This window comes from Pleurodeles waltl, chromosome 10 (genome assembly GCF_031143425.1).
Source record: "Pleurodeles waltl isolate 20211129_DDA chromosome 10, aPleWal1.hap1.20221129, whole genome shotgun sequence".
Classification (NCBI taxonomy): domain Eukaryota; kingdom Metazoa; phylum Chordata; class Amphibia; order Caudata; family Salamandridae; genus Pleurodeles; species Pleurodeles waltl.
The window spans coordinates 624,974,684-624,989,848 of record NC_090449.1 but is presented as its reverse complement, the minus strand read 5'-3'; the positions used below and the strand labels follow the sequence as shown (position 1 = coordinate 624,989,848).

General features: G+C 43.9%; 1 protein-coding gene across 1 annotated transcript in view; it reads left to right on the top strand.

Moving 5' to 3' along the window:
* RHEB (Ras homolog, mTORC1 binding) overlaps positions 1–14,919 on the top strand; it is a 172,618-nt gene extending 157,699 nt beyond the window's left edge. The window contains exon 8 of the mRNA XM_069211096.1: positions 14,429–14,919. Coding sequence (XP_069067197.1) covers positions 14,429–14,521 — 93 coding nt within the window. The 3' untranslated portion in view covers positions 14,522–14,919. The remainder of the gene's footprint in view (positions 1–14,428) is intronic.
* The last annotated feature ends 246 nt before the right edge of the window (positions 14,920–15,165 follow it).

Genomic DNA, 15,165 nt, shown 5'->3' with positions numbered 1-15,165 from the left:
GAAAATATCTCTGTGTTATCACTTGGGTTCATTGGGACTCTGAGATTCAAGCATTGTTCTAATTAATCATATATGAGAACAAGATTGTCATGAGAAATACACCAAAGTAGTTCTAGATTTCTGTATGAATCAGTCTTTGCTTAACGTTTTCACAATCTAGGATACAAACAGTTGTCAGCAAGTGTTGTTTCCTCCTCCATAAAACCCAAGACTTCTGACAAACAAAACACCTAATTGTCTATAGAGGTCATAAATCAGTGAAAATGGGGCCAACTATTCAATTTCTAGGTGGGTGGTTATTTGAAAACAAAAAGTTAACATCCCCTTTTTGAAAGACGGAACACTCTTTCAAGGGAATACTGGTACTACAGTCCATTGGAGGAATATTCCAATGTAATAGTTGCAGGCAGACTTCTTCGAAAGTCTTTGCCTCCAAAGCTGCCTCCAAGGCTGCTTTGCCTCCAAAGCTGCTTGCCTACTACTCTACTCTGTGTGTTAGGCTACCAGTAAAGGTCCCATAATGGAGATCGAAAAGATGCTAGTTTTCATTTAAATAATCTTTACTCAGTAGTGCATCTCAGTCACCCGTAATAGGTATTGTAGAATGTTTGTTCATTTGATGTCATCTGGGATTTTGAGATCTATTGTGCCATCATTAACCTAATGATATGATAAGGGTTTGTTTTGATTAATTAAAATCATTGCAGTAATTTTAATGCATAATAATAACAACAAAACGATGAGTGAAAATACCCCTTTAAGCAAAGGACCAGATCACCAAACTACAAACTTACTTTCTTTAGTAGAAAATCGGTGCAAATCCTTCAAGTAACATGTGCAAATAGACTGAAATATAAATTAAACATGTTCCTTTTCTATATTTGATTGGCATGTGACTTTAAAGGGCCTAGTTTTAAATTAGTTTAGTCATAAATGCAACATTGCTATGAACATTGTAACTATAGCCAACTAATCTTCTCCCAGGGGTCCTTTATAAGCCTTTGTCAAAGCAGATCCCAAAAGTGCATTGTGCATATACAAACAAATCCTAACATTGCCTAACAGAATCATAGACCATAGTAAATCATGTGACAACGGCGTTTCGTAAGGCCTTGAACACTACATCTGCTCGTTTAAAACAATCATCTGCTGATAAAAACATGTACAAAACATTCAGAATAGAAATTGGGAAAATGTGTTATAGTGCATGGCGCTAAATGATTCTTATTAGTCAGCCCTGTGGTGACTAGTCATTACTGATCAGTAAAATATATGAAAACATTCACAAAACGTGTGCAAATTTACTAAGGTGCATAGGCTAAATGATTCTCTTTGTGGAACTCTCAAATAAAATAAAACTCTGAAGATAATTCAGTGGCCCTTATGAATACCTAATTGGTAGGCTTCATTAATCAGCAGTATTCCCTTGTAGCGAGACATAGCAGGTTAAAATATTTTATTTCGGCTTCAGCCCAAAAATCAACAAATCAACCATTTAATATTTTTCATTTTTAGGGTCGAGTGCACAAGCGCTCAGGCCTGTTGTAATATCTCTCTGGGCTTTTAACCCCACCCACTCTTGCTGTTACTGTTTTTTGCTATTCTTTGCATTTTTGCTTCATTTTTATTGGTGCCTTTTGTCAAATGACCGTCCTTTGTGTTCGGAGTTCCCTTCCAGGCCATTTCACTAAGTGAACATTTTTGTCGGCCGTCACACTACCTCATGCTTCCTCCTGTTACAGTATATGATGGCTCCTCCTCCGGCTTCGGTTTGCCTTTCATACCAGCCGCAATCCTTTCTAGATATTCCTGCAGAGAGCCAATAACTCTTACGCTCACGGCGGCCGTGGCGCTTTGAATTGGCTTGCTTCTGTCAACTGTTTGACTTTTCATTTTCAATCTATGTGGCAAGAAAAGTCCAGTTAGGAATTTACAACGCTAATAGCTCTAACTCCAGCAAACGCGAGACCCTTTGCAATGCAAATGCTTGTTAAATGTGGTCTGTAAATGTTGCTGCATTATTGTATGCAATTACTTGAGACTTGCAAACCATTTCAATGTCACTTTTGCAAGGTCGGGGCATGCACATTATTTTGCTTAATGGACTTGTATTCAAGAGCATCCAGATGGATAAAGAAGGTGATGAATGTTTTTTAAATGTTGCCTTCACATTATCATGGTAGTAGCTGTTTGATACTTCTAATGGCGTTGGCACTAGGTGTTAAGACCACAAAGTTCAGGCAATCTTGGATGCTCTGTTTCCTCTCATGAATCGTGTATGACTGTCGAGGCAGTGTAGCTCCCTTTCTGGCATTTGTCTCCTAAGTGGCTAAAAAAAAAAGGATACATTCCACTTCTGGGCGCTCTTCAGGAAAAGTGGTTAGGACTTTCAAGTAAAGCTCACGTTTTGTCACATGGCGTTGTAAGAGACTCTTTATCTGAATGTGTGTTGTTGTTTTCAAAATCATTTATAATGAGCTTGATGGTATCAACTTTTAAGTCATCTTGTTTCGATATTTCTCATGTCAAATCAAAGTACAAGCCTTTTGGACAATCTCAGCCCCCTTTTTAAAGCAGTAGTCCACAAAGCTTTTCTGTATAGTGACCGATCTGCATTGCACAGCCCAGAATAAAACCCAGGACTGAAAAATGGTATTGAGCAGAAGTGACCAATTCAGAAAGAGCCCTATTTAAAGGGCAATACATTGCATTATGACCGTGCAGCAAACTTTATAACTTTCAAAAGCATTGCCAAATCTATAAACAATTGATCAAAATGTGATTTGAATTTACTATACTTCTTCCTTGCCTCAAATAATTCTATCTTGTCTTGAAGAAACTATGCTTAAATAAATGTTACCAAATCGAATCATACACCCACAGAGCTATGTGATGCAATTGTGAACTTCTTTGAGAATAAAGACAATACCAGTTGCTTCAGAATTATAAAAATAAATTAAAAGCTTCGTCCGCTTGCACATCAATTAAAAATCATGCTGGGGACGACTGCTCATAAAGCTACTCTCCATCGTTTAGTCCGTTATGTTATTATGGGTTAACAAAGTGCCACAAAAATTAATCTCACAAAGTGGCCAATAAGGAATTAGCACTATTTCCAACACTTGCAACTGATTTTAAGTGCTAGCCTGTAATGAAAGATGTCTATGCTTGTCTGAAAGGGGCCTCTAATTAGGCCTCTCTTAAAGTTAACATCTTACCAGTTTATGCAATTTTCCATCTTGTGTTTTTCTTTGGTATAGTTTGAGAAACTCACATTTTAATACAGCCAGGACTGGTTACACCCTACCTGATGGACTTGATTCACTTACCTCGGCTATGGTAGCTGACCAGAGTTTTAAGCTGGTTGTCATATGTTGGGTGCACCAGACATTTTGAGTCTATTGACTAATTTCCGCACCGTTGATCATACCATTCTTATTAGGACACTTTGAATGTCTGCTTCAATGATATGGCTGTGGAATAAAGATAAGTATTATGACTGGAAGAACCTACTATTTGAATCCAGTCTATACAATTTGACAGTAGAGTTGGACATCCATTGTCTTAGATATATATGGTCTCCCTCTTGTCAAATTGACTAGCTTGTTCAGGTTCCAGTAGGAGAACTATGCAGGTGACTCAGTTTTTACTAAACATTCAGTCGTCTGCAGAAAAGATTAAGATAAACATCATTTTTATATCTGATGTATACTTTTAACTTTAGATTCCTCACCTCCTGGTGCCAGCCTGGATCTGGATGATTTTTTAGTGTAGACCCTGCACGCAGGTAGGTGGTGTCCTGCAGCTCCTCATAGACTCTTCTCTGTCAAGCAAGCCTGTGTCCGATCTTTCCTTCTCCCCTTCGTACGCGGAACCGGAGCAAACTATTTTTTCTCATCAGTTGACGCTCCATTTCCTGAAAAATCTCTCCACAGTGTAAGGGAAATGTCACCTGCCAAGGCCACAGGCTTTAAGCCTTGTATGGACTGTCACAAAGAAATTCCTATGACGGATGCCCACAAGTTATTCCTCTGGTGTATTGGTCCCGCCACTACTCCTATTGATGTGGGGAAGTGTGCCTTGATCAGTCTGAAGGTGATCTGGGACCGTGAAGCCAAGTTGTACATCTCCGAAAATCTCCAGTAATCACGTAAAAGCCTCTCCCACTGGAAGTCTAGGACTTGAACCTCGATCCGTTCTCGGAGTCCGTCCTGCAGCACATCTTTTTTGCACTCCAAGTCTTTGGGAAAGTCCAAGTGGGCCTCATCGCAGTTCCACCACTCTCCCGCTGAGAAGTCATGAGGTCATCAAGGTGCTCTGCGGCCTCGTTCTCAGTCTCCCACTAAGGAATCACTTACACAACTGATTCCTATGCAAGCAGGTATTGGATTTCATCACATATGATCATACTTTTGTCCAGATTCTGCTGACCACCACCAAAAGGAGTGCACCTGCCTCATTGCCATCACTTTCAGAAATAGATGTTAGCCATGCTGTGCAAAGGAGCAATAGAGAAAATCCCTCATTCTCAAAAAGGAATGGGTTTCTACTCTTGTAGTAGCCTAATTAAAAAAGAAATCGGGGAATTGGTGAACCATTTTAGATCTCAGAAGATTGAACAAGTCCCTGAAAAAGCCTTTTAGTATGATAACCCTTCAAGATATCCTGCATCTTCTCAATCATGGAGATTACATGGCAACCTTAGATCTACAGGATGCTTATTTTGATATCCCATTAATCAGAAACTTAGCAAATCTCCCATATTCAGGGTAGCCGGCACACCCTGTCAATTCAAAGCCCTAGCGTTTGGTCTCGCATCGCCATTTGCATCTTTACAGTGAGTCTAGCCCCAGTGGCACCCCACCTATAGCAAAGAAGAGGTGTCCAAGTATTTCTGTACATCGAGGATTGGCTCACAAAAGCTCCATCTGCCCTCCAAGTATGGAGAGCTACAAGGGCTTGTTTACAATTGTTTCAGACTTTGGGCTTAACTGGCAACTATCAGAAGTCACTTCATCAACGCGGATATTATTCCTGGGTGCAATTCTGGACGCACTCGGACCATGCATTCTTATCAACAGAAAGGCAGAAAAGATTCATGATGTTGGCACACAAAATCTTGAAGAGAAAGTCTGTTTCAATTTGATTTTCAAATCACTTCTTGGGATGATGTAATTGGCCATCTTACTAGTGCCGTTCACCTGTCTGAGAATGAGGCCTCTTCTTGAAGAATTAGACAAGTGTGGGATTCAAATAGAAGGCTTATTCAATATCAAGATTACACCAGCTGTGAAGAAGGCTCTACCTTAGTGGACAGAGTCCATCAATCTTATCAGGGGTAATGTTCTCATCCCAAATACTTGAATGTCCACAAAAGCTTCCCTAGAAGGTAGGGGGGCTCATTTATAGGAACACCAAATAAGCGGAAAATGGACTACAAGTCAAAGGAAAATGCATATCAATTTTCTAGAGCTCAAAGCAATTTAGTTTGCCCGCCAGGCTTTTGTGCCGAGAATACTAGGATCATCGGTGCCAATAGACAAGGACAACACAACCAGTATGCACTACATAAACAAACGGGGGCACAAGATCTCTGCTCCTTTCGAAAGAGAGGCAGAGAATTTGGAAATGGGCTTTGACACATCTAATAACATTAAGAGCAGAACATCTGCCAGGGTTGAACAGCAGTTGAGCAGATATATTGCACAGGATTAAAAACAGCTGCTGTGAATGGGAGCTAAATCAGTCCGTTATGAACAAGATCTTCCTACAATGGGGCTACACTTAGCTGCTTGGCTGCTGAACACCATGAATTTACAGTGATGGGGTATCCCTCAAGACTGCAAAGATATTCTTGCAAGAGCCACAGCTGATAGCACTAACAAAACGTACATATTGAAATGGAAGTGTTTTTGCTTATGGTGCCAAAAGTCAAAATTTCACCCTATCTTGGCACATGAGCAGCAAATCTTGCCTTACCTGCTATCATTGGCCAGATCGGGCCTATTTCATTCTTCTATAAAAGTGCACTTAGCTGCAATTTCCAGATAAAGGCGTACATCTTGATCTCCACCATTATGATCTGATAGAACCATTAAGCAATTTCTTAAAGGTTTATTCAGAGCCTGTCCTCTGATAGTCTCCTTCTCCAACCTGACAACTTAACACAGTACTGGCCCAGTTGATGAAGAGCCCTTTTGAACCTATTTATAAGACACAGATCAAATTATTAACATGGAAAGTGGCATTGATACTAGCCCTGAGATCAGTCAGAAGAGTGGGTGAAATGCAAGTGTTCACAATCAAGGAGCCTTTCTTGCAGTTCCAAGATGATGCTGTGGTTCTAAGGACTAACCCCAGGTTCATCCCCAAAGTTCCTACAGATTTTCATCTAAATTAACCTATTGTACTAAAACCATTTGTCCTGAGACCTCAGCAGAAAAATAACACATACTGAATTTAAAAAGACGTCTAAAGTTTTATTTGCATCGTGCTAAGCAGTTCATAAACGCAGATCAACTGCTAGTAGCATACGGAAACCATGATATGGGTGGTCCGGTTTCCAAGGCAGGCATCGCTGGATGGATATTGGTGGCTATTCAGTTCTTCCATTCTGAGGCTGGTAGGCTTTTGTCGGGAAAGGTCAAAGTACATTCCAATATGGCAGTATCTACATCAACAGCCCTGTTCGCCCTAGTGCCTATTGAAAGCATATGCTGCACAGGCATACATTCATGCAACATTATTGCCTGGAATCGTCTGTTCTCAGACCCTCTTCTGGAGAGGTATTGCTTTGGTATCTATTCTAAAGTAAGGAATTTGCAGCTAAAAGTCTCTATCAGATTAACAAGTTACCTACCTTCACCTAACACCTCATCTGGTAGTGACTCAATCTAGCTGCAGATTCCATACCCAACCCTTTATGCTCCCTGCTCTGTTAACGGATTTATCCTTACAGGGTAACCCTCATGAGGTCCTTAGTGCCTGCACTCTGATAGATCAGCAACCTTTGTGGCTCAGTGCTTCCAACATGGAAAGTTTACGAAAAGTAACTGAGTGCACTGGCGTGGTGCCTTTTTTGGAACCATGCACGTCACTTCCAGCACAGCCAAAGCGGAGCTGAATTACGCCACCTTCTGGTGCGCTGATGACCTGCTCAAAGTTTCCAGATCCAATTTGACACCTAGTATTTCTTCGAAGGTAAGGAGTTTACAGCTAAATACTTTCTACCAAATAACACGTTACTGAAGGTAAGAAACATTTTCATCTGCACCTTATAACTTTCCACTTCACAAATAATTTGTCTGTGACACTGTACAACAACTACAAATCCACAGGTTTATAATCTATTGTGAACCGAATCTTTGGCTTTTGTCACTGATTGGCTTTAAGCCAGGGCCCACTTAGAAACGTGTTTCTGCAAGCTTCACCATGTGTGTTCACCCTTTACCTTGTTTAGGTAGGACATACTCCCTACATATGCATCTTTACTGGTAGGTAAACCGTGACCATAACTTTTGCAATGCACATCCTAGTTTGGAACTAGCAAGTCGATTCGGTGCACCCATAGTTACACCCAGTAGTTGATCGCTGTATGTGACTCTGGGCTCCCCGCTCCGCCGCACAGCACCATCCTCACCGTTCTCCTCTTTGTCTTTACCCTGCCGCTGCGTCCCCTGGGCCCCTCCCGCCTCCCCCCTCCTTTTCTCACCGTTCTCCTCTTTGTCTTTCCCCTGCCGCTGCGGCCCCTCCCGCCTCCCCCCTACTTTTCTCGCCATTCTCCTCTTTGTCTTTTCCCGCCGCTGTGTCCCCTGCGGCCCCACCCCCCCAGCCCTTCCATTGGACAGGCCCCCCGCCTCCCAGCTGCCACTCCCACCCTCCCCTCCTATTATGGCAGACGCGGCTCGACAAATGCAAGCCCGTCCGCGCCCAGCGCCAGAACCCCTGGCCCTCCCCGACACACCTACTCCCCCCTCACCCTCCACTCTCTCAACCCAGGCCCCCGTCCCACATGCACCACATCTTGCCCCACACACACTCATGGCCCCTTCACCTGCTACACCTGCCACTTCTCCTGCTCGTCATCCCTCACACCACACACCAACCATAGCGACCCCACCTTCAACAAACACAACACCCCCAACACAAGACTCACCCAACCTGCCCTTACCAACCAACCCCGCAGCACACCAGCCCACAACCAGAACACACCCCGCAACAGACCAACGCCACCCACCACAACCACCTGAGAACTGCCTGCTCCTCAACATCCGCTTCCTTCACAAACATGCCATAGAACTCTGGGGCCTCATCACCTCACACTCACCTGACATCGCCTTCCTCACAGAAACCTGGACCAACCGCTCCTCAGAACCCGACATAGCCATAGCCACCCCCAAGGGATACAAACTCCAACTAAAAGACCACCTCAACAGGACAGGCGGGGGCATCGCCATCCTACACAGAGACACCATCAAAGTCACCACCAGCTCCCAAGACACTATCGGAAAACACTGAACACTTGCACTTCCTCATCCACATCAACAACTCCTCCACCCTCAGAGGTACACTAATCTACAGACCACCCGAACCACGCCCCACCTTCTGCGACACCATCGCCGACAGCATCAGCCCGTACGCCCTCACCTCCACAGACTACATCACCCTCGGTGATTTCAACTTTCACTTAGAAAACCCACACAACCACAACACTACCTCCCTCATAGACAACCTCGGACTCAAACAACTGGTCACCGCACCCACCCATTCAGCAGGACACACGCTGGACGCAATCTTCACCTCAAGCCAACTGACCACCGCTGCGTCCACTTCTCCTTCACCAAACCCTCCACACACTACCATCAACACACCACACCCTACCGCATGTGAGACAAGATACGCACAGAACGACTAAACTCCCAACTGGCCCACAAACCACTACCCCCACCCCCCCACCCCCCAACACCAACGACCCCAATGCAGGAGCACACAACCTCTCCAAATGGATCACTACCTGCGCAGACACACAACCCCCCCTCAGAAAACACATCACCACCTGCAACATCAAGAACGCCCCATGGTTCACCCCGGAACTCCAAGACTCCAAGCGCAAATGCCGCCAAGCTGAGAAAATATGGAGACTAGAACCCTCCTCAACCAACTTCTCCACCCTCAAAACCACCATTCAACCCATCACCAACTCATACGCACCGCCAAAAGAGATCACTACAAGACACGCCTTGACAACAACTCCAAAAACAGCAAAGAACTCTTCACCATCATCAATGAACTTGCCAAACCCAAAGCCAACAACATAGACCCCACACACACACACACACAGCCCCTATGTGACGCCCTTTCCAACAACTTCCACAAAATCCTGGACATCCACAACAGCTTCACATCACACACACCCACCACACATACCCCTCACTCACCCAACTCAACCCCCACCCAAGACCCCCCCACCACACTATCCACATGGACCCCTACCACACCCGAAGAAACCGAAAAAACCATGAACTCCATCCACTCCGGTTCCCCCTCCGACCCCTGTCCACTCCGCATCTACAACAAAGCTAGCCCTACCATCGCCCCCATACTCTACAACATAATCAACTCCTCTTTCGACTCCACCACCTACCCAGACCCCTGGAAGCACACTGAAATCACTGCTCTCCTAAAAAAAAAAAATCCCAAGCCGACCCGGAGATCCTCTCCAACTACCGCCCCATCTCCCTCCTCCCTTTCCCCGCCAAGGTTGCAGAGAAACTAGTCAACACCCGCCTATCCCACTTCCTTAAAGCAACCAACATCCTTGACCCCTCACAATCTGGGTTCCGCAAGAACCACAGCACAGAAACCGCCCTCATCGCATGCACTGACAACATCAGGACCAAAGTCGACAAAGGCGAGACCGTCGCACTCATCCTCCTAGACCTCTCCGCAGCTTTTGACACAGTCTGCCACCACACACTCCGCACACGCCTCCACAACATAGGAATCCGCCACAAAGCCTTAGACTGGCTCACCTCATTCCTCACCCACCGAACCCAGAGAGTCCGCCTTCCACCCTTCCACTCCAACACTACCAAGATCACCTGCGGAGTCCCCCAAGGGTCCTCCCTCAGCCCCACACTCTTCAACATCTACATGATCCCCCTAGCCAACATTCTCCGAGCACACGGAATCACTATCCTTTCCTATGCAGATGACACCCAACTCATCCTCTCCCTCACCCGCAACCCCACCAACGCCAAAACCAACCTAAACGCCGCTCTCCTAGACACTGCCAACTGGATGACCACTAACCACCTCAAGCTCAACTCAAACAAAACCGAAATCATCATCTTCGGCCCCAACAAAACCACATGGGACGACTCCTGGTGGCCCACCGCCCTAGGTCCCGCACCCACCCACGCACGCAACCTCGGCATCATCCTCGACCCCTAACCCTCTACATGATACAGCAAATCAATGCTCTAACCTCCTCCTGCTTCCACACTCTTATAAAAAAAAAAAAAAAAAAAAATGTTCAAATGGATCCCCCCAGAAAGACAGTCACCCACGCACTCATCAGCAGCAGACTGGACTATGGCAATGCCCTCTACGCCGGCACCACACTCAAACGCAAACTCCAAAGAATCCAGAACACAGCTGCGCGCCTCGTCCTTGGCCTCCCCCGCCACGAACGAATCTCGCCACACCTCAAATCCCTTCACTGGCTCCCCATAGACAAGAGAATCCCATTCAAGATCCTCATCCACGCACACAAATCCCTCTACAACACCGGCCCAACCTACCTCAATGAAAGGGTAAACTTCCACACGCAGCCTCCCATCAGCCGACCTCGCCCTAGCCACAGTCCCCCGCATCCAGCACACCACCACAGGAGGCAGTTCTTTCTCCTACCTCGCCCCCAAAACCTGGAACTCCCTCCCAACTGACCTTCGCAAAACCAAACACCTACTGGTCTTCAGAAAGAACCTCAAGACTTGGCTGTTCGACCAGTGACCCTCCCTGGCCTCCCCCCAGCGCCTTGAGACCCTCACGGGTGAGTAGCACGCTCTACAAATTTCTTTGATTGATTTAGTACCAATTTTATTGCTTAAAATTGGTTAAGGCTTTAAGGAGTTATGTGAATAACAGTATCATGGATGATGCCATCAGTGATGCACTTAAACATGTCACGAGTTATATAATAAGTAGTGCACAACAAGAGTGCAAGCTTTAGTTCAGTGAATTTCAGTGATGTTGGGTAATAACCATGTTTGCATTGTAACTGATTTTTATTTTCAGTGGATTTCTGGATTTTATTTTTTTAATGTTACCATATGTGACGATATTATCAAAATCAACTATAACATAACCTTAACCTTTGTTTGTTTTTCTGTGTGTGTATATATATTTAGAAATAAGGCGAGTGGGCTGCCTGCCCAGGCACCTGGCGTGACCTCTACCCCGAAAGCCCCAACATTCTCTCTGACTCTCTAGGGCCTAGAACATCCATTTCCTCCCCCTCCCCTCACCCCCCCCTACAATGGCAAGCAAGGGGAAATTAGCCTTATTTTTTGTGTAGTTTTGGCATATGGGCATACAGAGAGATGGTTATTCACAGTATCCATTCACTTGCCATGGTGAGTGGCCTCATTCTTTTAGCTTTGTCATTTGGCAACCAGGGAACCGTATAAACCCTGGGCATTTCTGAAACCTAGAGACCTAGACGACTCCAGGGTAGTGTGACTTGCATGTGTGTGTCTTGCTACGTTTACTTACCCGTAATGGCTTGCAAAGATCAAACTTTGGCTAAAATTAGATACTCATCACAGTTCTGCGACAAAGTTCTCTCTGGATCCACAGAATTCAGATTACCCACCATTCCCACACTTAACCTGATAAAAATGTTTTCCCACTTGTGTGACTGTGCCTATTGCCTGCGACCGGAACAGACCAAACCAGTGGCTGTGTGAAGACCATGTTGACTTCATATTTACACAATTTTCATCAATTCTGTCGCTGGCGATAGGCTCTCCCACACAAGTGGGGTGCCGTTTTTTTGTTTGAAAAAGCTTTTTTACATACCACGTTTTCCCATTTTTCCAAATCTAAATTTTGCTATATATATATTTTTTTTTTCTCAAGGGCAATCCACAAACCATAGTACCCATTTGAATCCTCCACCTGTGGAAGTAAAAGGGACACAATGTGGACTCTATATCTACTGTGGGAACAAATCTGCAGCTTAAGTTGCCGCAAACATAACAAAAATGGGCTTAACATTGGAGGTGGAAAAGCCTCAGCGGCTAAAGGGTTAAAGCCGTAGGTTCAGTCTTCAGTCTTGTATAGCTCCAGTTAACATGGATGCAATTCTTTGTTTTCTACCCTTAATTTCCTTTAAAAAAAAATGTGAAAGAACTTTTTTTTTTTTTTTTTTTTTTTAATAAATGGAATTGCCCATTCTAGCCTTCACACAAGATGTGGCCTTTTCTAAAGAAAGGCAAAGTATATAACTTTCTATTAAAAGTGATCTGCGATCATTCATGTGGGCAGGGCTATTCAGTACCTAATGATTTTCGTGGAGATTCCTGCTCAAAGGACTGGGGTTACAGGTAGCAACCACCCTGGATATAGGAACAGCTGTACTGCTACCCTTTAGAGCTCTTGAAGGCATAGGTATGTTAATAGTCACAAATAGATCCTTCTGTATTACGGAGTCCATCTCAGAGATGACAAGCAATAGTTAAGTGTTCCCCTTTTGTTAAACCTGTCTCCATACAATTGATGGAAACCTAAGTGGATGACTGCAGTAGTAAGAAAGTCTTTGACTCCAGTGAGAGTGCCACATAGTTCGCTAATTGGATTTAAGTGGGTTGGCTTCCAACGAACCAGGATAAGTTTAGGCCAGGCAGCTGTAAAGGTTCCAAACTAAGATCTCTCCATCCTGGACTTATGTTTTTCTTAAGTGTGTATTCGCAGCTGTCCAATTGACAGTTGGCACGAGTCATCAGGTGACATTTTATTTTGAATAGCTGCCAGGTATTGTAATTTTTGGGCCTCGGATAATTCATTTGGTTTTAATCTTGTGGAGAACTGATATGCTAGGGTTGGGAAGACAAGGGAGCAGAAAGAAATCCGAAGGGTGTCACTAATGATTTCTGAGAAAACAAAAGGACTGAAAAGGGGTTATTCAGTGCTAGTTCGGTGTCCCTAAAAACAATGCTGGGAAGCTTCTTGATGGTCTCCAGTCTGTTTTCAGCCTCTAAGAATTAGATTAGTGGTGTTTGGAATTAGTAGACCGCTTTAAAGTATTAGTGCACAGACTGATGCCATTCAGCTATTGTTAAATTCAAGCAAGATTTGAGACTACCACTTACTCTGTATTTCAGTGGAAGAACTGCGTATGCTTGAACTCGGTGAGAATGATGCATCTGCAAAGTCTGGTAATCGTTTATCCGCTATCCCCTTCTAAAATGGCAGTTGTACAGAGGAGAGCTAGGCAGAGCGTGGAGAAGTGTGGCACAGTGGTTAGATCGGCAGACCCTGATGCAGAGATCTGGCTGGGACCAGGGTTCAATTCCTGCCTCAGCAGGTCTTGGGCTGAATTCCCTTGGACCAGATAATTCTCGCCACAATGCCTAATCTAATTAATGGGTCCCACTCGGTAACTCTGGGCAATAGCTTGCTTAATCTCCACAATGGCCCTGACAGCGCTTGGATGCCTGGTTTCACCCTGGGGGTTGCTCAGGAGTGGGCGCCTCACAGGGAAAAGCCATGAGGGGTTCCACTGCGGTATGCGTACAGCGCCTTGAGACCCTAACGGGTGAGTAGTGTGCTATACAAGTGCAAAGTTTAAAGTTTACAGTTTACAGCGTAAAAAAAGTGTGACAAATTTTTGCTTTGGAGAACGAAGGAGTGCATATGCAGAAAGGAAGAAGTTAGTACTTTACCTCACATCGCTAAAGTGGATAATGCATAGGATAGAGACCAAGAATTCTAAATGCATTAGACCAGAACAGTCCAATTAAGCGCCAGAAACTTCCCCCGTTCACAGCTGTATTCTTGGAAGTCAGTTTGGGTTTGCAGAGTTTAGAGTTGGTTCTTGCTTGTCTGACAGTTCTCCCGAAATTAAGTAATTATTCACCATGTTTGCTAATACCTGTGTATCTGTGAATGTAGGTAATGTGTAACTATCTGCAGGCTTAATTAGTCCTTTAATGAGGTTACGGCTAAATACATTTTGGATCTTTAATTCTTAGAAACTGAAGGTATGTTAAATAAACTGTTATGATGACATAATTCGAATTACTGCAAAACTATGCTTGTATCTCACTGCAAAAAATCTGAGTTGCACAAATTGTAATCCGTTATCTGAAAAAAGTGTCCTCTACTTTCTGTTGTACTAACAATGTTTTCTTCTAACTTTCTACAGACCGCAGTTGAAGTTTTTAAGAGGATAATTTTAGAAGCTGAAAAAATTGATGGTGGTGGCGCACAGGGAAAGTCTTCTTGCACTGTAATGTGAACCCACCACTAAACTCAAGGACACTGGGCTATCACTCTACTTGAAGAAGCTAATTACCCGTTCTCCTTAATGACTAACTGCTTTCTTTTCTCTTAACCTGAATTGTAGGGATGGTCAGGCTTTTTTTCACCAAGTTTTGTCCAAACTGACTATTCTGTACAAACAGCTTCTAGGCCTCGTTCAAATTTTAAGCAATCATATTTTCAATTTGTACATCACATTTCCTAATATTATGGCCAAGAATTTTACTGGCATGAATTTTTCCGTGTAGTTTGTTATAATAATGTAATCATCAAAATGGATCATATTGTTATTTCTCTTTACTTAACTAGACTTGAATATTGGTGTTTCCTTAATTGTTCATTGTACACTTGTAAATAAAACAACTGCAGACCTTGCCTTGGTGTTTGGCTTTAAGGATCTACAATTGGTCGAATATATGGGCACGTACTGGTTGTCATGCTACAATTGTGGCTAATTGTTGTTGCTTCTATAGATTATGCTGCACCTTAATTATAAACATCTGCTTTTGCAAATTACCTTAAATGAAACCTTATGTTTGTATCAGGGTTGCAGGTCCTCTACCCTTTTATTAACTAGAGGTCACACAATTACACTTCCTTTCGGCTTCTTTCCTATTTCAC